The sequence below is a fragment of the Marmota flaviventris genome, chromosome 11, assembly GCF_047511675.1.
Source record: "Marmota flaviventris isolate mMarFla1 chromosome 11, mMarFla1.hap1, whole genome shotgun sequence".
In the NCBI taxonomy this organism is placed as follows: domain Eukaryota; kingdom Metazoa; phylum Chordata; class Mammalia; order Rodentia; family Sciuridae; genus Marmota; species Marmota flaviventris.
Window position 1 is genome coordinate 43,777,310 of NC_092508.1, and position 23,173 is coordinate 43,800,482.

The window sequence follows — 23,173 nt, forward strand, 5'->3', positions numbered from 1 at the left end:
AGAAAAGTAAATTTAAGCAACAAAAAGTTTTCATCTGTTAGACTGAATATAAGATGAAAAATAATGTAAAATGCACTATTAGAAAGTATGTGGAGAACTAAACATTTATTTGCACAATAGCAGAAGTATAAATTGTCACAGCTTTTTTAGAAGACATTTTAGCAGAATATTGAAATAGTAAATTTACATATTCTTTGATTCAGTAATTTTTGTATGTTGGATAGTAGAAGCCTATAAAGGTATTTTTTTTAAATGTCACTATATTTAAAATCCTACTTTATTCCATAAGTAAAAAACAAACTTCTTAAAAATGCAAAGATTTTAGGCTTTCTTTCACTGTTTAAATTCTGACATTTTTCTAAAACTTACTTTGTTGTTTCAAAGCTAAATCATGTTTGAGTGCAACACAAAACACCCCTAAACAATAAATTCAGACTCATTTAATATTATTTTGCTAACACCTGAACTGTTTTTAATATCACTTTTAGGAAGTATATCTTTTTTTTTTCTTTTCTGCAAGCTTTCAACAAACTTGGGCTGGCATGTAGTTTAGTGGTAGAGCACCTGCCTAGTATACACAGCCCCTGGGTTTGATCCCCAGCACTGCAAAAATAAATAAAATAAAACCACTATCAAATTTCCCTTTGAGGAATTATAACACACCACACACACATTTCTTACCTCATGAAGTGTGAGATGTTTCCCATCCTTTCTCTTTGAGTCAAATCTGCCATATATTGCACTGTATTTTCGAATTTCCTCCTCTTTGTGTGGATCATCATCACTCATCTCAAAAATGTGACCAATCATTTTGGCCAACTTCTTGTTGTTTTTTAGCAGCTCTTTCACTTCATTCAAGTCACTTTTTGGCAGTGTGGGGGCCATTCGCTCCACACACTCTGCCACAGAGAGGGCAGCAGCAGCATCCAGTGCCTCACTGCTTTCCTTAGGGGAAGCCGGAGAGCCAAGGTCTGCTGGGGACAGACTGTGTTCGCTCTCAGTAGCATGGTGGCCTTGCCAGAGTCTGGACTCACCAACACTCTGCAGTGCTAAGCTCCCCATCACATCTGACTTCCCCTGTCCCAAGCTCTGCACACAGGTGGTGGCAGCACATTTGGGAATTTTTAAATGAGGTTCCCGGGCATTGCTATTCCTTTCATAACTACTGCAGGATATTCCTAGCCATGTTGGTGATCCCTCTGGTAATTTGTAGATAGGTATGCTACTGACAGGAAGGGAAGTCAGTGGCTGATTGAAAAGGCCAGGGTTTGTAACCCAGTCTCTCAAAGCCTTCTGTAATCTTCTAACATGTAGGGGTTTGCTAGCCATGCCAACGAGTGCCATGATTTCCAAAAATTCCTCTTCTCCAGCTTCACAGAGTTGCTGGACATCATCACCACCTTGTTGGATAAAGGCATCAAAATAAGAGAGCAGATTGGCTTTCTGCAATATTCTATATAGCTGCAACTCTCCCAGGGTCCTGGGTAAGGCCGCAGCCATTACTGTAGATGGGTTTAACCTACAAAAAGAAGACAGGAAAAACTTACCACACTTGCTTCAAACTTCTTAAACCAAATATGTTATTAGACATTACAGGATTTAAGAATGAAGTACAGGAAGAACAAAAACAAGAGAATATTTGCACAGCAACTAACTGTTCTCCCTCACACAACTTTATCCCATTTTGCACTTACAACAACCATAACCATCAATAACTAAACTGACCTATTTTTCTAAAGGAGAATAAATAGTAAGCAGGAGACTGGGGACTCAAACCAAGGCTCACAGGGCTTCATCTCCCATATTTTAGGGTATTCACTTTGCTGCTTCCATGATGCAAAGATAATCAAAATTAGCAGGAGGTAAGAAGTACACCAGATGATAAACACTTTACCTTACCTTATTTCTAATCCTCATAGTAGCCTCTGTGAGATAGGGATAATTACTCCTATTTTATAAAGAAAAATTACCAAGAATTGTCTGGCCGGTAAAGAAAGAGAATTTTCAATATGAATTGGAGGTAAGAAAATAGAAGGTGGTATATTTAGGAACCAAGAAAAGACTTCAAATAAGTGTCAAGACTTGTGATCACTTAAGTATAAATGATAAAGAAGATAAAGTTAACATTTATTGATACTTTCTGTGGTTTTAAGAAGAGTTACAAGTAACTATGTAATTACATATCTGAGAGTCTAGAATTATGACAGGTATTCAACATACAGAAAAATCAGGATAATGGGATTCCTTTTCAAATGCATGGCACTGAAATGCAGAATGGAATGCTTTTATAGAACTACCCTTCAGGGAAAATAATAGAACAGGGTCTAAGTATGTATTACTGATAAAGATGTAGGATGAAACCCAGAGGGTAGGTGAGCCCTCCAAAGCAGCAGCAGAGAGCCCAGGGCAGAAACAACATATAGAAGAAAGATACTTTTGGAGCCCAAGCAAGAGAGAGAAACCTGTTTTTAAAGAAACAGAACAAGATCCAGCAAAGTACTTCTTGACCTCTTAGCAGGCTTCAAAAGTTGTCTGGAGACCTCCCACATACAAAGAAGAGTTGGCCAAGTATTTCCATTTAAGAAAAATAAACTTGCTGTAGTCAATGCACCTTTAGGATTAAAGGACCCTGGAGCCCTCTGTGGAGAAAATTACAGAAGGCTAAAAGAATACATACATCAGAAGAAAATAGAAGTCTATTCTCAACTCAAATGGTACGAAGCAATAGTTAACTTAAGATATAATGCAAGCAAAGGCATATAAGGAACACTCCTGAAAGCAAGAGTCACCAAACCTGGTACATGTTTTCAAATGCCACTAGCCAGAATGCTACATAAAATTCTAGTGTCACTCACCACAACAAAGAGAACACATCTCCATATCACTCTAAAGACTAACAGCTGAGAAGCCCCATCTCCAAGAACCTTTATATCATCCACAATCTGTTTTGATCAACTAGTGATCTCCTAAACTTGATGGTTATTTTCAAGGGCTAGTATGGACATGGCCTGTTGACATTCAAAAAGACATAAAAAAAGAGCAAATTAATGTTCAGTAACTTCTCCATGAGATGCTATTGAAAAACAGTTTCCCAGGTCCCTCCAGGGATTCAGTAAATGAGGCAAACTGCTCAAGAAGATCTCTATTTAGTATTTCCTCTGAGCAACACAGACACTGTACAGGTTTTGTGATCATCTACATTCTTTAGGTTCACCTTAGGGTTCATGCCATCTCAGCTGTCTGGATAAAAATATCTTAGCATTTTCTAAATCACCTAAATGGGGATCTGCTTGTCCTCCCAATTCAGGAAGAGTCTATCTTCCTGTTGGATGTGAGCTCACAAAAACACAGCCCTTGGGAGTTACAGATGTTTACATTAAACCTAATAGAAAAGCTTCTAAAAAAGCCCAAAGTGGAATAAATTCACTTTCTCATCATACACCTAATACAATTGCTCCACATGCTTTCAACTGGAGTATACAATACACACACATACAAATAAACATGTACATAGATAACCTTTTTAATAAGAACTAACTATGCAGTGTTTATGGATTGATCAATTACTCACCATCATTCACTCCTTATGTTATGGAATAGAGAACATGACAAAAATCTAGAATAGGGTTTTGAAATATTTTTAATTAACATCTAAAAAAATACATGGCAGACAAATATAAGAGAAACAATAAAAGGAGAGCTAAAAGACCCAAACTTATTAAGGCAGTAACTTTAGAAAATAATAATTTTCAACTTTTACTTTTTCCTATTGACACAGAAAAAAAAGAAAACTCCCTACTTCCTAGAGAAGCACTCATGAACCAGGAAGTAGTATTTATGGATATAATAACTCCATAAGGACTAATAGGACCAAGTATACATTTCCAAAGTCAAGATAAGAGTTGAAAGATAAGTAAGCAAACTATTCAGAGTCCCAGGAGGCTTTCTAAAGACCCATACTTACTGCTGGGAAAAGTTTTTTCCCTAAGCTTTTACCTTAGGAGAATGTTTCAGTTTCCTTCCAAAGCCTGCTGTGATAATTTAAACACCCACCACTTCATACATTAACTTGATTCAATTTAAAAGAAAACTTTCATAAGATGGGATTCTCTGTTTTCATAAAACCTGTAACAATTCATGCTTCAACATAAAGTTCAAATAAGTTAAAAGCAAATTTCAAACTGCATCTCTCTGGTCTGAAGTAAATATAAAGGGTCACAATATATTCAGATAGCTTATAGTATAGTAAATCTACTCAGCTGAGAAGCATTACCAAGGCTTCCGCAAAACATCCTGGAACCCCATGCTGATTCTGACCTTTCCATGAAAAATCCACAATTAAGAGAAAGAAGTTTTCTTGTTACATTTCAAAGATAATAGGAGGCCTTGCTACTCCTGCACAGCAAACTTCCATTTACAGGAGCTTATACATTCCTCATCCTGGTCAGTCCAATAAAAAGACCAGTATTAAAGAAGAGTTAAATAACAGATTAGTTAGACCATTTGATGATGTTTCTTATTCATTTATCCATTTTAAATGGTTATGATTTGTCCCAAATCTTTAAAACAAATATGTCTCACTTTGGCTCCTTGTAAGGTAAGCATCAGTCAGTTGCAAGATTCAAATTATGCTAAGTGACATAAGGAGCTATCTTATACAGAAAGACTTTACTGAACAACTTCTTTGCTGTGGAAAACAAAACCTTTATATGATGTTCTCCAAGCTGCCATGTGAGGATATAGGGGAGGACAGAGGCCTCTTTCATGGTCCCTAGGAAAAACAAAAATCATTCCTTCAAAGAGGTCTCAATCCAGCCAGCTTTCTGACCCCATCAATCTATCAATCTCTAGTAACTACTGAGTTATCACCTGGTCTCTTCCTCTCTCATTAATCTCTCTGCTGCAAGTCACTCCTTAAAATGCTTTTCATTTGACTTTGGTAAATGTTGTATCATTTTGTTTTCCCTACCTTCTCTGAATGTGTTCTAAGTGCAAGGTTTTTTTGTTTTGTTTAAATGGGGGGTCTTTTTATGTTGCCTAGACTGATCTTGAACTTCTGGGTTCAAGTGATCCTCCCACCTCAATGCTGAGGCTACAGATGTCCATCAGTGAATCCAGCTTCCAAGGTTTTACATTAGGTCTTTTTTCTGTTGTCTGTCCATATTCTCCCCTGATGATCTGTCCCGTTGATGGCTTCAATTATCACTATAGGCAATGAATGCCAAATCTCTATCTATAGCTTGGACCAAATGTTCAAATACAAGGGCTATGTATTTACTCAAAGTGTTCTCAAATCCAATGTACATCAAGCTCTGGTTGCTGAGTTACATGTCCACCTTATATATGAAACTAAAATAATATTTCTGTGATATAATGAAATAAAAACTCATTTAAAAGTGTAATTAAATTTTGTAGAATGTGTATTCTCAATAAACAAATGCTAAAAGCAAAATTATCACATTTGCAATTTTTTTAATTTAAAAAGTGATCCTTACATTTTTTTTTTTTAATTTAAAAAGTGATCCTTACATCTGAGAAGTTTGAGAACTATCAGAACCAAATTTTCTTGTGAATTATATAATATGGAATTTCACCCAGGGATTGTTAAAACCTCAAGTTTGGTATGTCCAAAAGCAAGGACACTGTCTCATTTTCTGGATTCTCAATTTCACTATTCACACCTTCCTGGTGCAATTTTAGTTGCACCATGACTTTTCTGATTTCCTGGATCCATAAAAATGTGGATTCTATCTTTGTTTTTTCCTCTTCCATCCTCAAATCTACATGTCCTTAGACCATGCCACCCTTTTTCTTTAAGGCACCTAATTCTGATTTTCATTGTTTCTTGCCCAATTTTGAAAATAGCTTTCTCACCTTTAATACATCCCACACTGCAATACTAACTTCATTTCCCATAGGACTGTCTTCACTCATTTATGCAAATTTCCCTGCAGCTTAGAAAAAGAAACCCAAGCTACTTACATGGGCATCTCAGATCCAAACCTTTCAAATCTGTTTCTTAACATGACCCTGTACTCAGGCCAAAAAGAGCCCCTTGGCATACCTCAAACGTGCCTTCCATTTCTCTGCCCAATGCCAGACATCCTTCCTCTACAACTTTTTTCATAAAGCCTTTCAAACACTGTCCTCTCCTTTCTTGGAACCCCACAATTTTTCCTATCTTTCTCATTTTTTTAATTTATTCAAGTATGCCACACACTTGAGTCAGTTCTGGGGATACAAAGTAAAGACTGTCCTTTATAAAGAATACAATTAAGAGGAAGGAGATAGAAAAGAAGCAGACGGTTAAACATTGTGATAAATGCTATGCAACACGTCATACAAAGGATCCACAGAACAAAGATGACTTAAACCTATTTCTGTAGAACAAGTTATTGTAGTTATAAGCACCCAGAGGATAGGAATTAGATCTCATTAATCTTTTATTCACTTTTATTCCTAGCAAAGTGTTCTATGTAGAATAGCATCTCTATAATGATTGTTTAATGAAACCCAATATTTGAGTCAGAATCTGATCAGCAGCCTCCTTTCATATTTCAAAAGGGACACCTTCTGGGTAAATTGGCGTCCCAGTGAAATGTCAATCTAATAATGGTACATTCTGTTACTTTATCTATAATTCTTTTCATTCTCTCATCCTCAATACTTTCTCTTTCTTAGAAGGCCTTTTGGTAGACTCTCATAATATGGCTATTTTCCCAAGAGATCAAAGGATGTGCTCCCAAATATAGGAACTGCATGTGGTTAGTACCAGATTTTTTTTTGGTGGGGGGAGATACTGGGGATTGAATTCAGGGGCACTTGACCACTGACCCCACATCCCCAGCCCTATTTTATATTTTATTTAGAGACAGGGTCTCACTGAGTTGCTTAGCATCTTACTTTTGCTGAGGCTGTTTTTTTTTTTTTTTTTAATATTTATTTTTTAGGTGTAGATGGACACAACACAATGCCTTTATTTTTATGTGGTGCTGAGGATCGAACCCGGGCCCCACCAGTGCTAGGCAAGCACTCTACCGCTGAGCCACAATGCTAGCTGAGGCTGGCTTTGAACTCGAGATCTTCCTCTCTCAGCCTCCTGAGATCCTGGGATTACAGGTGTGCACTACCACGACCAATTAAGACCAACATTTTTAAGAATTCAAGTTTATTCATAATACCCTATATCTTTTTGTGTTTCTAAAATTAAATTTAATGTAAATTAGTCCCAAATAACAAATATCTTAAAAATTATCATTATATTTAAATGGATTCATAATCACTATTCTTGAAAACTTCCCTTTCCTGCTACAGGAATCATTGCTATGTACCCAAACATGTACCACATTTGTGTATATGTGTGTACGTACACTTTTTATGAAGTCTGTGACATTCAAAGAGAAAAAGACTCTTTAAGTAGAAAGAAATCAAAAGCAAAATCCCAGTTAAGGCCTGACTTATACAGAGGACTCTTAGAAACATACCCCCAAAATGTGAAAAACCTTGGTGAAGAGCTCATGAATCATTAACAGATTAAGGTGAATTAGTTCCACTGACCTGTTTTTCTCTTAACATCTAGATGAGATCTGTTGCATGCTAAGGGAATGAAAGATTAAGATAGGAAATGGGGACAAAGGTAAATTTCAGGACAGAGACTACACTTAAAACTTCTGAAGTAAGCCAGGTTTAGAAGGAGTGTAGCTTGAAGGTATAGTGGCCTGGGAGAAAGGTGCAAAGAAAGCCAAAAATAGAATTTGGCTTAGGAAAGGATGAGATTCCAGGAAATGAATTCAGACTTCTATCCTAGTCCTACAACCCAGAACTCAAGCTAAAATGATTGAATTTCATGGGTTACTTAATGTTGCAGGAATGGCCTGGGTACTAATTCCTATGTATGTTTCAAGGTCCAAAAATTTTACCTAGGCATACTTATTAGTAAGCATGCAATAATATTTTAAATCAAGATACTTTGAATTAAATACATGGTTTCTAATGAATTAATGATACTTTGGGAAACTTTGATTCTTTAGCTGGGAAAAAAGCCTTAAAGATCCTCACCCTTATGATTGGATAAAAATATTTAATGGGCAAGTTTAAATGCATTTATTGAATTTTTAAAAAGTAAATCTTATTTATTTTGCTACTAGATGATCACAGCATTAATTTAATACCTATAAGCAAATACTAGCATTTCATATAATGCCTACAAATTCTTCAATCAACCAACAGTCAAACCATTCAACAGGTATTAAAAGCACTCTGGAGATACACTTCATAGGCAATATATATAAATTTTGCCACCTTTTTACAAGTTTCTCTGTAAAAATTAACATAACATGCAAATTGACATGCAGTCTCATAAACACAAAGTATTGAGAAATGACAAACTATTTGAAAGCTTAATGGTATGTTTTAGCTGTGAGAATTCTCACAAGATGAGGATTAATATTTTTTCCCAGCATCAACTTCTGAAATTTCCCACTTGTTCCATTATTAATTTTAAGGGAGTACATTCTACTATTGTATGAGTTATTGAACATGTCAGTTCAGAAAAGAAATTTGCATTTAGTATAATAACTGTACTATTCTTCTTTCTACTACTGAAAAGAAAGGAAGAATCAGGTAAGACATAAATTCAAAGCAAAGGTGCTAGCAACCTTATATTACGTGCTCAAGTGGGTTTTATTTATTCTGCAATACATTTAATATTACATATTTGCATAGACAAGATGATTACACATTAGCATGATCCTAAACTGTTTGTAAAATGGTCACTTCTTTGAAAGTAACATATATGATGGTTATGTGGTATCCAGAACACAGCTTCATATTGAAAGGTAAATCTTACAGAGATTCTCTTTCCGAAAATGCATATGAACAACAACAACAAACACTACAGGCTTATTATAACTGAATACATAAGACGTAAGTTTTAGGACAGAGTCTAAGTCAACAGACTCAAAAACCCAACATACTTCTGTTTCTATCCAAGAGTATCCAAGAGTCTCTTACTTTAAAATTTGAAGTTCAAACAATGAATTCTTCAAAGGTTTCCCTGACCTTATAATTTCTTCAAAGTACCCAGAGTGCAAACCCCCAAAATCTTAATAAGTCAGTATGTTCTTAAAGTGTGATTACAAGAAAATATCTAATGCTTTAACTGATTCTCTAAATGATAACAAGAAGAACAAAAATCTACTAACTCTCCAACAGTAAGGTGGATGTTTTTGATGTAATTTTAGTTTAGCTAAAATTATGCAACTGTATTAATAATTTTTTTAAAATAACAAAGTATTTATTAGATGTATTCGATTATACAGACATATAAGTGCACTTAATCACCTGTATCTGCTATAGTAGTCCTAAGGATTTTTGTCATCTGAATTACAACCATAAATTACAGAATGAAATAAAAATCTACAGTACCTCCGTGTTTTATTACTACTGTTATTAATGATGAATTAATGTATTAAAAGAGACCACCACAGCCAGGAAAAACAAAGTATTTTCAAAAGGGATGGCAAACTAGCTTTAGTGAAAGATGGTAAATTTTTTTTTAAATCTTCCAAAGTTTCCTTAAAATTTTCTTTCAAGACCATGTTCTTTCAAGATAAAGTTCCAATATCTAATACCCCAAACAGAAATAAGGAAGGCTGACCTTGCCAGCCAGTCATTTAGAAATTCTCAACTCTATCCTTATTTGCATATTAGCCCCATTTGTCCTATCCAGACAAAATAACCTCTTAAACTTAACGAAAGAACAATTTTAAATGTCTCAAATGATATAAACATGAAAGAAAAAAGGATATACCTTGAATCTAAGACACACTTTTACTGGAACTCAGATTGGATTGGAAGCAGCTCTTCAGGTCTTCAGGGAGAGAGCCTCCATCCAAAACAGAAAACAAGTCCTCTGCATTCTCTCTCCAATATTTCTTAAAACCCACTGATAATCACAAAAAGTCATAATTGGGAATGTAATACCAAGATAGTTTTCACAAAGTGAAAATCTAAGAAGGTAATTCACTGTATGTACACTTTTCTAACTAAGACACTTTGTATGTGACTGATCTATTTTAAATTCGGTTCCTCTGTTCCTATGCAATCTAATATTCTCTATTAAAACTGCCAAAATATTTTTAAACAAGATCTGAAAACTTCCCTCTCAGCTTCTGATCTTTGCACTCCTTAAGAGTTGACAGACACGTCACAGGCAAACCAAATGGCAAGTGACAAGTTACTCCAAATCGGCTTTCTCAGATGAAACTGAAAATTAACGGTCACCCCAAAATTTCCCAAGCCTCTGGAATCTTAGGGAACTAGGGGTAATTATATGCAAATTCAGGATTACTCCAAATCACCTGCTGCAAGACTTGGTCTGCACAATCCACATATGCAAATTTTAAATCCGGCTATACTTTTCTAAAAGATCTTGCAACTTAAGTGTCCTTTCACATCTTGTGAACCCCAAGATTGCAGATCACAAATATTTGGTATTACTTCAGTATTTCTCACTGATAAAGTCAAAACACCTCTCCATCCAAGACTTCTACGCCCCGCATCGTTTGCAGATTCCTTACTCGGCTTTAGGGGCACATTGAGTCTTTCCAATGCCTGCACTTCGGTGCCAAGTTTCTGAAAGCCTCATCCAAACAAAACTCTCCTTCCGCTTTTAAAAAAGAAAACTACCTTCGGAAGAAGGGAATACCCAGGGAAAAATTAAGACGCTAAGTGCAGCACTTTTGTAAAGTAAACAAACAAAAAAGAGTCTGCCCCCCGGCGAAGGCGGCTTGAAACTCTGGGGCCGGCGCGCGCACCCACGACGCACCACCCCACACCGACCCACGATGCCCGAGGGCACCGCGAGACGACCCAGGCCCGGTTAGGAGAGTGGACACATGCCCAAGCTTCCTCGCCTCGGTGGGAAAACGCACCAGTCGGGGCTGCTGCCGCGTTCGCCCACCCCGCATCCCTGCACAGCGTTCCTCAGGATCGCCCACTCAAGCCCGAGGCCGCCTCTCCTTCCGGCGGCGGACGCACAGGGCCAGCTCCCCAGGACGCCCGCCCTGAGGCCGAACGACCGCGAACGCGTCCCGCACCCGGCCGACCCGAGTTGCGGACGTCGGCTGGGGTACGTACTTGGCCCGCAGCTGCAGCAGTCTTGGCGCGCTCTCCCCGGTGGACAGCTCAGCCCCAACTCCGAAGAGGCAGCCCCCGGCTCTCCCTCAGGCGGCTGCAGCGGCCGGGACGCCCCCGCTCCCATCGAGGGGGGGAAGGGAAGGTGGTGGGCGCGCTCTCCCTGCTCCCCCCGGCTCGGGCCCGCCGCTGCTGCCCGCCCGCCCCGACGGCGCTCGCTCCGCCGCGGTGGCGGTGGCGGCGGCTCCTCCGGGCTCGAACGCGCGGGCGGCGGCGGCGGCGCCTCCCCCGCCCTCCCCTCGCGCGCTGCACCCTCCCCCTCCCCCTCCCCCGCCCGCCTCCGCCGCCGCCTCCACCCCCCCGCGCGCTGTCACATTGGGAGATTCCGCTCTTGCTACATTCGCCGCTCCGGCTCCCGCCCACGCGCGGCCGAGTGACGCAGATCCAGGCGTGGGCCGCCGCGGGGCGGGGGCGGGGGCGACGGCCGCAGGGGCCGGGACTCGGCCTCTTCCCACCGCCCCCCTCCGCAGAATCCGGAGGGCGGCCCATTCACAGGGCAGCTGGGAGGAACCAAGTGGGCGCCCGGGAGGGGGCGGCTCCCGCCAGTCCCGCTCCGGGCAGTGGCGGGAGGGGGGAGTTGTGGAGAAGGAGGGGGACGGGGGCGGTGAGAAGGAGGGGACGCCGCCTCGGGCCTGCTCTCCAGCTGCGGAGTGGAGCAGAAGGTTTGCGATTTTTTTTAAGTGTGAGATTCCCAATATAGTATTTCAAAGAGCATACCCCGCCAAATCAACGTCCCCCAGGAGGCAGACTTAAAAAAAAATAAAATAGCGCGCCCCGCCCACACATCTGGGCGCCGGGCTCGCCCCGCCCCCCTCTGGCTTGCAGGGGAGGTGGGCTGGACAGGTGGGCCAGGTGAGGCAGTGGGCCTGGGTGTTCTGCGGGAAGTTGGCCGCGACTGCGTGGAGGAGGAGAGGCGGCAGGTGCTCGGAGTTGGAAGAACCCGTAGTTTTGAACGAATCTCTGCCTCGCCCTTCTTGTCCCCTCTCCATCACCGCCTTGGCGTTGGGAGAGAAGGGGGAGGGGAGGAAAGGGAACCACTAAGCCAGAGGTGCGGTTAGACAACTGTCTTGTCCGGTAACTTTAATTCCAACCTTCTCACCTCCTGAAAACCTGCTATTTTACTGGTTAACGTTTTTTTTGTTGTTGTTTTGTTTTTGTTTTTTTATTACCATAGTGTAGGAAAAAAGAAGGTTCGGTTCTGTCTTGGAGTGTGTCAAAATAGAGTTCCTAAGGCACAATACAGAATTTTTGAGTTTGTTTTGCATAAACTTATTTAGCCAAAGGAAATACTCAAGCACCTCCAAAAATGTACTTGAGCTATTGCTAAAATATTTAGAAAACTTTTTAAGTCTTATTTTCCTTTTTTTTTTTCCAAAAGAATGGAAAAATGAAAGATTTCAAGTTTTAATGTATTCTTGAAGGATTGAGAGCCCTAGTTAATACAAAAGAACTGCCATACAGGTAGAATCCAGTTTCAACATACATATTAAGAATCCAGTTTTATATAGGAGGCATTTCCCACATCCTGGCTGGCCTCCCAGAGTATGCCTACTTTGCTGAAGGGGATACAAGGCATTCTTTGAGATGGGAAATTCTTCAAACCACATCTTTATGTTGCAGTGATGGATAGGATGATGATAATATTGAAAGAAAAAGACCTTATTAAAGTACAGAACCTGTTGTTTTTTTTAAAAAACCTTGCAAAAATAAAAATGAGTAATGTCATAATGGAATATATATCATTAAAGTTAAATTTCTTCACGTTAGTGACAGGATCTGTCTGGAGTGTTTGAATTGTTATTTCAAATTAGTAAACCTGCTTGCTTCCTCAATTTCTTCTTTAACTGAAGAAATCACTGCTGAACATTTCTCTTTGTTTTTATAATCGTGAGAGTTTTTTTCTTTTCTTTTTCCCTGCTGTAGATCCTGTTCTGCTAAAGAGAAAGTTAACTTAGGTTTTTATGGTACAATAAAGACTAGGCAATTTCTTAGCTGGTTGGGAAAGGTAGAGGTTAATGAATGTTCAGGCAATGAAATCTGCAGAATTCTTCTAATTCCTCTCTGGAATCCTGATGATTTGCAAACATTGTTGCTTCTGAACAGCTAGAGAAAAGGACCTTTCTTCAGTAAAGATGTACAATTAGTGATTAATGAGTCATGAAATGAGTGGTCTTACCTGCACTGTTGAGCCTTCCACTGGAATTGTTTCCAGAGTTGGAAGAAACGACATTAAATCCAACCTTGAATATGTCTGGCTGAACTTGATGCTGAAAGGAAATGTGTTGGGGCAGATACTCTTTCCTCTGACTTGCAACTGGTTGTTTCAACACTGAAATCTTTCCTTGTTTGTTTTCTGGGCACATTTAGATAGTGTATTCTTCCCACATTAAGAATGGCATTTTGGGCCCACTTTGCTTTGCTTAAATGCCCTGTGGTGCTGGGGGAGTTGGTGGGAGGAAGGAAAATGATGAAAATATAAAATTTTAAGGTTTTAGGCATCCAGTTCTGTCTGTATGACAACACTAGTCAACATGATTGCTCCAAAGAATCAAGTCATTCACCTGCATATGAGACAATTTGGATGAAGCACTAATTCTTACTTTGGACCTTGCCACTTTTTATCATCCCTAAACACCACCTTCCCCACTCCAACACACGTAGTCTTCCCCCTTCTCAGGCCCTAGTGATTTGTTAAGGAAGATGGAAAAGGTTCACATTCATTCTGTAAGGTAACAATTACATTATGGTGCCTGATTCAATGAAGGCCAATGGTAGAAAGATTTCAGGGTTTTAGAATTTTCTTGGAAGCATTTCTGGACAGGTGAAAGAGAATATGGTAACAAATATAGTTCTTACTCAGACCATTTGGGTATCTTTTGTTAAACATTCATGCAATGGTTTTGGTTACTCCTGATTTGATTTTAAACTGTAAATACCTGTATAAGTTATTCATTTATCCAGTACAGCTTGTTGAGTTCCAGTTAAGTGCTAGGCTTAAGGTTGGGTTTTGGGGACAAAAAGACACATCATGGTTCTCTGTTCCCAGGGCTTTTCTATAAAACAGTGACAATAAAGAAGACAAAAGGAAATGTAAAAGGCAAAGGAAAATGCTCTGTTTCTTTTTACTGCTTTTATTGTTTTTTTCATATAATACTTATTTTAACTAAAGAATAAGATAATATTCTTCTCATAAAACTCCTTTAAGTTGAAATCACAATAAAATAAATTTTCTTAAAAATGGAAACATCACACACATTTCATGCTACATTTCAATAAAAACCTAAAGGACACTGGAATGTAATTTCTAAAAGGGTAGGTGATTTTATCTATTATGTTATTTTATTCATTGCTGTTATCTCCAATGTCTAAAGCAGTAGCTGACACATAGTAGTCAATAAATGTTTGTTGAATAACTGAACAAAATGGACAACATGAATTGCCTAGCAAATGGAGTTTTTGTATTTTTTTTTATGTTCTTGGTATGAATTATATTTCCTAATAGAAGTCTCTAAAATGTGTGGTACATCTACTTCTTACTAAATATATAACATTTCCAATAAAGTTCTGAGAATAGAGTATGTTCAAAAGCAGTATATAAATTGCAGTTTTGCTTTTAGCATATTACTAAAGTAATTCACTTTATGTTTCAAGCACAGATTTATTTTTTTATAATTTAGAAAGGGTAAATCAGTATACCAAGTTTTCAATTTTAACTCCACTTGAGATGTGACCTAAGGAATATATCAAATTATTTGTCATCTGTTATTAATGTATGTTTATTCCTAGGAACACCATTTGGAAATATTATCCCAGGTTTAATTTATTATCTGTAAAGGCAAGGTAATACATAGTTCCTTCTGATGGCTTAAACAAATATTACTAGTACAGTTTTAAATTTTGAAACTAGATTTTTAAACATTGGAAGGCCTTTTCCCAGGTTATGGTAGGTTTTGTTTTCACCGTATAGATATGGATTTAGGAGAAGCTTATTTTACAGTTTTGTTTCTAATTTTAACCAATACTGTAGAATGTGTCATTGTGTACAACCAAATATGATATTATTTATCCTCTCAGAAAACCAAATTTTCCCTCTTGAATTTAAAAATTGGAGTAAAAGAATAATATTTTTTTAGACCTTCTGAATGAGAGTTGAAATTGATAAGAAAATATAATGTGTTCCATTGAAAATAGACAATCAGTGCATATAATACACCTTTAAAAACAAGACTGGTCAATATTAAATGAACAGTGCTCCTTCTTTTTTCTTCTAATGGCCCTCCCAAAGCATGGGAAACATGCTGAGATGATTCAAGATAGAAATGGATGGTGGCATTAAATAGCACTAGATCACATACTGAGCAAGTTATTCCCTTTTAAGTTCTGTTTCAATCCTTCTAAAGGAAGAAATGTAGTTGGTGCCAGTATGTCTCTAATCCCTCTAACACGTACTGAATTCTTCTTTTTTTAAACAGGGAGAACAAGCTTCTGCTCAAGGCTTCAGTATACAGCTAAAACTTAATAGCTTTGTTTTCTTTGTTTTTGCTTTTATGGTTTTCTTCTCTTGAAGCAAGCGAGATTAATTACATACTTAGAATAATGATATCAAAATATCTTTTAAATAGATTTATTTAAGTAAAATAAACATGAATGTTTAAAAGAAAACTACTAAGGTGGGAATGTAAATTAGTATAGCCATTATGCAAAACACTGTAAAAATTTTTCAAAAAATTATAAATGCAACAACATATGATCTAGCAATCCCACTACTGAGTATATATTTGAAGGAAATGAAATCAGTAGAAGAGAGATCTGTACTTCCGCGTTTATTGCAGCATTATTTTCAGCAGCCATGATATAGAATCAACTTAAATGTCCAGTGGATGGATGGATGGTAGATGGATAGATAAAGAAAATGTGGTCTATATACAATAGAATACTATTCAGCCTTTTAAAAGATCAAAACCCTGTCATTTGCAAAAATATGGATGAACCTGTAGAACATTAAGTGAAATAAGCCAGGCACAGAATGACAAATACCACATGATTTTGCTCATGTGGAATCCAAAAGATTTGATCTTATAGAAACGGAGAGTAGAATGGTGGTTTATAGGGACTAGGATGTTTGGGGGTTGCGGGGTGAAATGATGTTGGTTAAAGGATATAAACTTTCAGTTAGGAATAAGTCTGATATTCTCTTATTTTGTAGTTTTAAGATCAAGTTTGCACAACTTGATGACTATAATTAACATTATAATGTATTCTTGAAAAACAAGAGTAGATTTAGGGTTCTTGCTACAAAAATGATAACTATGTGTGATAATACATATGTCAATTAGCTAGATTTGATCATTATATAATGTAAACATTGTACTTGAAACACATACTATTACCCCCATCATCATCTCTAATAGCTGTCAGGAAACTGAAATACAGGCTACTGAAATTCTGTCAAAGTCACAGGGGAGAGCCAGGGTATAAGACCAAGCACTCTGTCCCAAAGCATGTGTGTCAGCTATTATGCCAGTGGGTCCGAAAATGTCAGTGCTGGATGTTTCAGAAACACTGTCTCACATTTTTCTCCTGTCTTTGAAGGTCCAGACGCACCTTACCTGGCCACCATGTCCCTCAAGATGTTGTTTTCCTTATTCCTGTTGCTACTAACTTTTGTGCCACAAGGAAGCTCATAGTTATTTATGCATCTTTAGTTGCTTCATTGGTGTTCAGCTTCCTAAATATAGTGTAAATCCTTTGGGAAGAACTATGTTCTGTCTTATACTCTTGAATTCAGTGAACACATATTTAACAGAATTTTTAAAGAATTATCATTAAAAATATATTAATGAATCAGGTGTTGTGGCACATGCCTATAATCCCAGCACTCTTGGGAGGCTGAGGCAGGAGAATCACGGGTTCAAAGCCAGCCTCAGCAACTTAGTGAGACCCTGTCTCAAAATAAAATATTAAAAAGGGTTGGGGATGTGGCTCAGTGGGTAAGGGCCTCTGGGTTCAATCCCAGTACAAAAAAAAATGTATATATGTATATGATTAGTTCATTTGCAAAAATAAATTCTTTCTAAAAAAATATTTATATGTAGTGAAACTAAAAAGTTAATAAGAAAAATGTAGAAAGTAGTGGTTCTGACATTTGAGTGAAAGTTTCACTGAGTAGCATTAATTTTTTACTTCATAAAGATTTCTTGCTTTAAAATGCTTCGGTGATTTAAAACAAAAGAAAGTATAACTGATTTAAAAGTTTCTTAGAGGAGAGAATAACATGGCTTATGACCTACAAGCTCTAAGATACAATATAATTCTATCACCACATTCTTTTTTTATTGCCTTAGAACAATTCTGTACTTAACAAATTTTCCACTCTGTGTGGTGGTGGACCTACAATTAACTGAGTCATGTTAAATATTCATATTACCAGAAATATAATTAAAATTTCCCTCATTTTGTAGTATGAAGTTTAAACTTTGAAATTGTATTGTAGATAAAATAGATTTTTAAGTGTATAGAAATTTTTGTATCTTTTAACTGTATGAAGATTAAAAACAAATTTCTTAGAGATAAATTAATTGGAATATGTAATAATTATTTCAAGAGCAAAGTCTTTAAAATAGCTGCACTTCTAAAAAAAGTCAAGCAAATTGTTATACATTGCATTTTATTACAGATGCTGTACAATTTTAGGATATAAAAAATCATAAAGTCCACCTAGTTCAATCTTTTTATTTTCAAAGTATGTTTTTGCAGAAATTCAATGTGCAACTTGGTTAGTTTCCAGTAATCAATATGTAAATTGATAATTTTGAACTGATAATATAGTCCTTATTAGAAGAAGAAAAAGCAACAAATGAAATGGTAGATTCCCAGGAGAACCACAGATACTTATAAAATGATGGAGGAAATAGTCTATTATAAATAGACTTTGGGGAAACTACATAGGATCTTAGAAGTCATCTAACTTAGGAATTTATACTAAACACTGATAATATGAAGAGCATAAAAGTATAATATTAGGCAATAAGTACAACCAAATATTTAATTGTCACAACAAATTACACAATAGTGACTAGGAGCACTTTTAAAGGACAATGCACATATTCTACAATAAGAGATCTTAAACTACTGAAATAAAGGAGTATCAAACATGATTCTGTTCACATACCATTGTGAAGTTATATGATTACAGTTTGAATTATACTGTTGTGCTTATCCAATTTGTACACCATGACTCCCACTTGCCCAGGATTGGCAACGGTATGTAGTAGTAAAAAATTTTAAGGACTCAGATTTCTTCATTTTCTATCTATTGCTATATTGCTTCATTTCCTACTGTAACAACAATCTCTCATAATGGCAAAAAGAGAGTTTTTTTTCCCAACTAGAAATACATTCATGAAATACAATATTACAGATCACCTTGGTGTTGGTAAGGTTAGGGGCTTTTAACTGCTGATAAAAAGTAACCAACCTTTAGAACAACAGTTTGGCAAAGCAAACAAGCATTTCAAAGTGTTAATAGGATTTGACCAAACATTCACTTCTAGGATATTATACAATTTATAAACATTAAAGAGAATATCTACCACACATTATTTATAAATTTTAAACATGAAAACATTCAAAATAATGAATTGGTTAAACCAGTTATATCACATCTATCTGGTAGAAAATATTCAATTAATATAAATTGATATTAAATAATATTATAGGTAAAACTAGAATAGATCAAAATAAGTCTATAATATCTTTACCTAAATAAACATGGAAGGAAATTAACCAAATGTTAGCAGTTGTTTTCTCTGAGTGATAGCATTATAGATAATTTTTGTTTTCTTCTTTATATTTTTTCAGTTTTTCAAAATTTCAACAATAAATATGCATTACCTTCAAAATGGGGAAACATTAAATGTTTACTTTAACAAAGATCCTGCTTCAAAAGCAGTTCACAATGAACTAAAAATGAAAACAAAATTGAGGCTGGGGTTGTAGCTTAGTGATATAGTGCTTGCCTAGCACATGTGAGGCACTGGATTCCATCCTTAGCTATATATATATATATATTAAAGGTATTATGTCCATCTACAATTAAAAAATATTTTTTAAAAAATTATACTGTATTTATCCACAATATTGAATATTGAAGAGGAAAACAAACATCAGGAGCTTATCCAACAAGTGTGTGTTGAGTACTTAGTATATATTCAACCTATGTAACTACTTGTCTTAAAGAGTCTACCGTGTGTCATATACATATATGTGTGTATATCATGCTTGAACTGCTCTAATCTGATGCCATAGTCTTTTTTTCCTGATTCATCATTCAAGCATGTATCTGCTTGTATTCCTTCTTGAGTATCCTCCTACTCCAGGAACCTATGCACTCCCAGGGCTGTTACAGTTCATAAAATGATGTTCACTGGGTGTTTATACCCAGTGACAGAATTGGCCTCTAGGCAAGCTCCTGATGCCTCTGTTTCTTGCCCTGTTTGGCTGCACCAAAGTGGAGCCTGTCTGTAAGCCACTGTGTTTCTTTAGGGGAAAACAGAGGAGCCCATTTCCTCCAAAACTGCAGCTTGTAGGCTTAGCATTCATTTCACAAATACAAACATCTCCCACCCAAGAGTGCTGGCTCCAGCCCAACCTTGGTCATCTCCAGACCCAAAGCCACCTCCCCCTATCCCAGGAATCAAACCCCAGTGATGACTCTTTCAGACTTTCACAATAGAAAGGGTTTGAATTTATTGACTACTTGTTTATATATTGTAGTTTTTATAGTATCTTTTGGGTCTTTAATGAATTTCAAGATTTTCCTCCTATTTCTGTCCTTCCAACCTCTCAGTCTGCCCAACAGTGAGTTCATTTGCGTCAAGGACTGTCGACACTGCTGCAAAGTTTCCCGTGGCTAGCTGCCCAGATGCTTATGATCAGATCCTCTGAGTACCCAGGCAGTTACACAAGGCCCCTCTGTGTGGCTCATTGTCGCCCTCCACTCCTACTCACACATACTATGGATGGGTAGGAGTTTTGATGCTAGGGTCAAAGAAATAGGCAGGTTACTGACTTATAAGGTGGCATTTCTCAGGCAAGAATGGACACTCAGAGAAGCAGATGCAGGCAATGAACACAATTACAGGCAAGAAAAGATGAAAAAACTAGAATAGTCCATGCTGTCTATACAGCACAGTGATCTGACAACTGGGAGTCCTCTGGGCACGGAGGGGGAGGGCTCTGTGGTGCTGCCTGGAGCACTCCTACATGCTTCCTCCTGCAGGGCTCTGGCAGAGCTCTGGGCAACATTGCTAGCTCTTTCCCCCCCCTTCTACAGTGTTCCATCCCTCTTCCTTCACTTGCTTTTACCTCTTTTTACAGGCACCTAGTGTGCTCCTGATGTCTTGAGTTTGTTTCCTGACAAGGAAGAACATGATCTGATCCAAATATACCTAGAGGTGTTAGGATTGCAGTGTGATTCTTTTCCAAAGACATTTCTACCTGGAGATTTCACTAGTTCGACAATTAAGCATTAGTTTGAGGGAGACACACTAAGCCTGTATACATGCACAAGAGAATTACAAAAGAAAAAAAATTATCTGCCTTAATTCCTGGTCTGGAAAGGGAAATAAGCACATAAATGAGCAGTTGTACACATTAATGATACTCATTAAAAAAAAAAAAAAAGTAACGGTTCTTTGTTGGGTGGGGCAGAAGGGTGAATATCATAAGGTCTTACAAGAGAGCCATAATTGAACAGCTCTTGAAGGATGGATTTAATAGAAAGACTCAGGAAGTGCAGGCACTGCTTAGCAAGTACAGAAGCACAAAGGCAGTGAAACAGCATAGCAGTGAATTAAGGAGATAATTACAAAGTGAAACTTGACTGGTTCAAAATGACTTGAGAATGAGATGTGATGAGGGCAGAAGATGAGGTTGCAAAGACCAAAGTATTCAGGGACCTCATCTGACACACTAAGAGTGTGGACTTTTTATGTTGTTGCTGTAATTCTCATCTTTTTGTTTTTTCCCCATTTTTTTTTTAGTTGTCAATGGACCTTTATTTTATTCATTTATTTATATGTGGTGCTGAGAATCAAACCCAGTGCCTAACATGTGTGAGGCAAGCACTCTACCACTGAGCCACAAACCCAGCCCCTGTAGTTCTCATCTTCGTGGGGGGGGGGGGGAAGCAGCATGCTGGGAGCATCAGACAGGAGAGTACTGTTAAGGAAGAGGGAGGTGAATGGAAGGGAATTTTCTGACATGCTAGCAAGGCTTTCCTTCTTATTCTGGGCCATAGTTATGTGGATGTTCACTTTGTAATAATGCACTGAATTGCACATTTATGTTTTCTATACTTGTTGTGTGCTGTACTTCTCAATTGTTAGAAAAAACAAAGGAAACATCAAGCTGGGTTATCTGGTGAAAATGAAGATTTTAGGGCTTCACTTTCAGACTACTGATTGAGAAAGCCTTCAGTGGAACTCAGGAATCTTCATTTTTTAAAACAATTACCTTAAGGGATCTGAAGCCAGCAGACTCCCTAGGCCACACCTTGAGGATACTGTTAGGGTTTTTAGTGCTCCAAAAGATGTAAACAAGATGTTATAAACAGAGATTTGCCTGTCTAAATGTGGCAGAGTAAAGGGAAAGGATGAAGTTGAGGATGGCCTTCATCTTACAGCCTATTAGTACTAGCAGGTCTGTGTCCCATTCTTTTTTGTACTTTTGAAAAAGATGAGGTGAATAATGTACTACTGACTTTTCAGTACTAAATGTATTTTTAGAAATGTGTTTTCTCTTGGAGTTTTCTTAAATATGAACAGTTTTTTACCCTAGCACATTAACTTCTAATGGTCAAATTTAAGCATGGAATAAGTCTCTAAATATTCTGGGGCAGGGAACAACTTTCTAGAATTTTTTAAATGAGTGCATTTTCAGCCTGTGAGTAATAGTAGTTCTGCTACTGATCCACTATCATTATGACATGTTCTTAGTGATGATTGATTTGCATAGATGGAGCTAAATTATTTTTCTGGTGCCTCTGTATAATCACAGGATATTTTTGTGACATAAAGCATCCAACATGGTACTCTTCCAAACCCTAATCCCTATGAAAAAGTACGACAAATTGTGTGCAGAGTTGTTTTTCCTCTAGTGATGACAGTGTTGGAAGTAGAAAGGGGAAACCTTATTTGGACTTAAATAGAAGATGAAAAAGTCCAAAAATATGACATAAATTTGCACATTTTTTTCCTCATAATCAAAGTACTAAAGATATGCCATAAGATTTTTTTTCAGTTGCCACAATTATTACTTCTCTGTGAGCAAAGTGCTTCTATTTATCACATCAGCAAAAATTTTAAAGACTGACATCAAAGTGTTGGCTAAGATTAAGAACACTGGAACTCATACTCCTGGTAAAAGTATAAATTGGTGAAAACACTTTGGAGTGCAATTTGGCAATAGTCAAGTTAAAGGTATACATATTCTTTGACTCAGACTGTAATCCTAGATATATTTTCTAGGAAGTTTTCTTGCCTGTGCCCAAGGAGATATATACAAAAATATTCACAGCAACGTTGATTACTTTGGTAAAATATCGGGAGCAACCTCTATTAAAGCAACAGAATTCATGAATAAATTGTGAAATATAAATGAATACAGCCATGAAAATGAATGAAGTAGATCTATGTATCTACATGAGAAAATATCACAAATATTACCTTAATTTAAAAAATCAACTTGCTGATGAATGTGTAGAATATATTTACATCAGCTTAAAACTTGTAAATACTCTAATTGTATGGGAAACTACTTTGCTGCAATGGTAGCCTGTAGCATACTAACAGACAAGTTATTCAAGAGATCATAGAACAGAAAGGCTCATGGACCAAAACAAGATAAATCACATGGCTAGTTAAATCAATCAGAGACTATGGGATAGGTTAACTCATTGAAGATCTGGTATTGGCGG

The 23,173-nt window shown here is 37.3% G+C and overlaps 2 protein-coding genes across 10 annotated transcripts in view; one reads left to right on the forward strand and one right to left on the reverse strand.

Annotated features, from left to right (window-relative positions):
- The window catches only part of Nab1 (NGFI-A binding protein 1), a 52,702-nt gene extending 41,290 nt beyond the window's left edge, over positions 1 to 11,412 (reverse strand). For 3 of the 4 annotated variants that reach the window (XM_071618977.1, XM_027925019.2, XM_027925018.3), the window contains exons 1-2: positions 11,140 to 11,412; positions 682 to 1,519 (exon numbers count right to left, since the gene is read on the reverse strand). In XM_071618977.1, coding sequence (XP_071475078.1) covers positions 682 to 1,500 — 819 coding nt within the window. In that variant the 5' untranslated portion in view covers positions 1,501 to 1,519; positions 11,140 to 11,412. Of the gene's footprint in view, positions 1 to 681; positions 1,520 to 9,811; positions 9,947 to 11,139 lie in introns of all 4 variants that reach the window. The other variant, XM_071618975.1, reaches the window with a different exon arrangement.
- A 369-nt stretch (positions 11,413 to 11,781) lies between these two features.
- Nemp2 (nuclear envelope integral membrane protein 2) overlaps positions 11,782 to 23,173 on the forward strand; it is a 138,953-nt gene continuing 127,561 nt past the window's right edge. For 3 of the 6 annotated variants that reach the window (XM_071618981.1, XM_071618978.1, XM_071618980.1), the window contains exon 1: positions 11,783 to 11,858. The gene's annotated coding sequence lies outside the window, so the exon portion shown is untranslated. Of the gene's footprint in view, positions 11,859 to 11,998; positions 12,049 to 23,173 lie in introns of those variants that run through there. The other 3 variants (XM_071618982.1, XM_071618983.1, XM_071618979.1) reach the window with 3 other exon arrangements.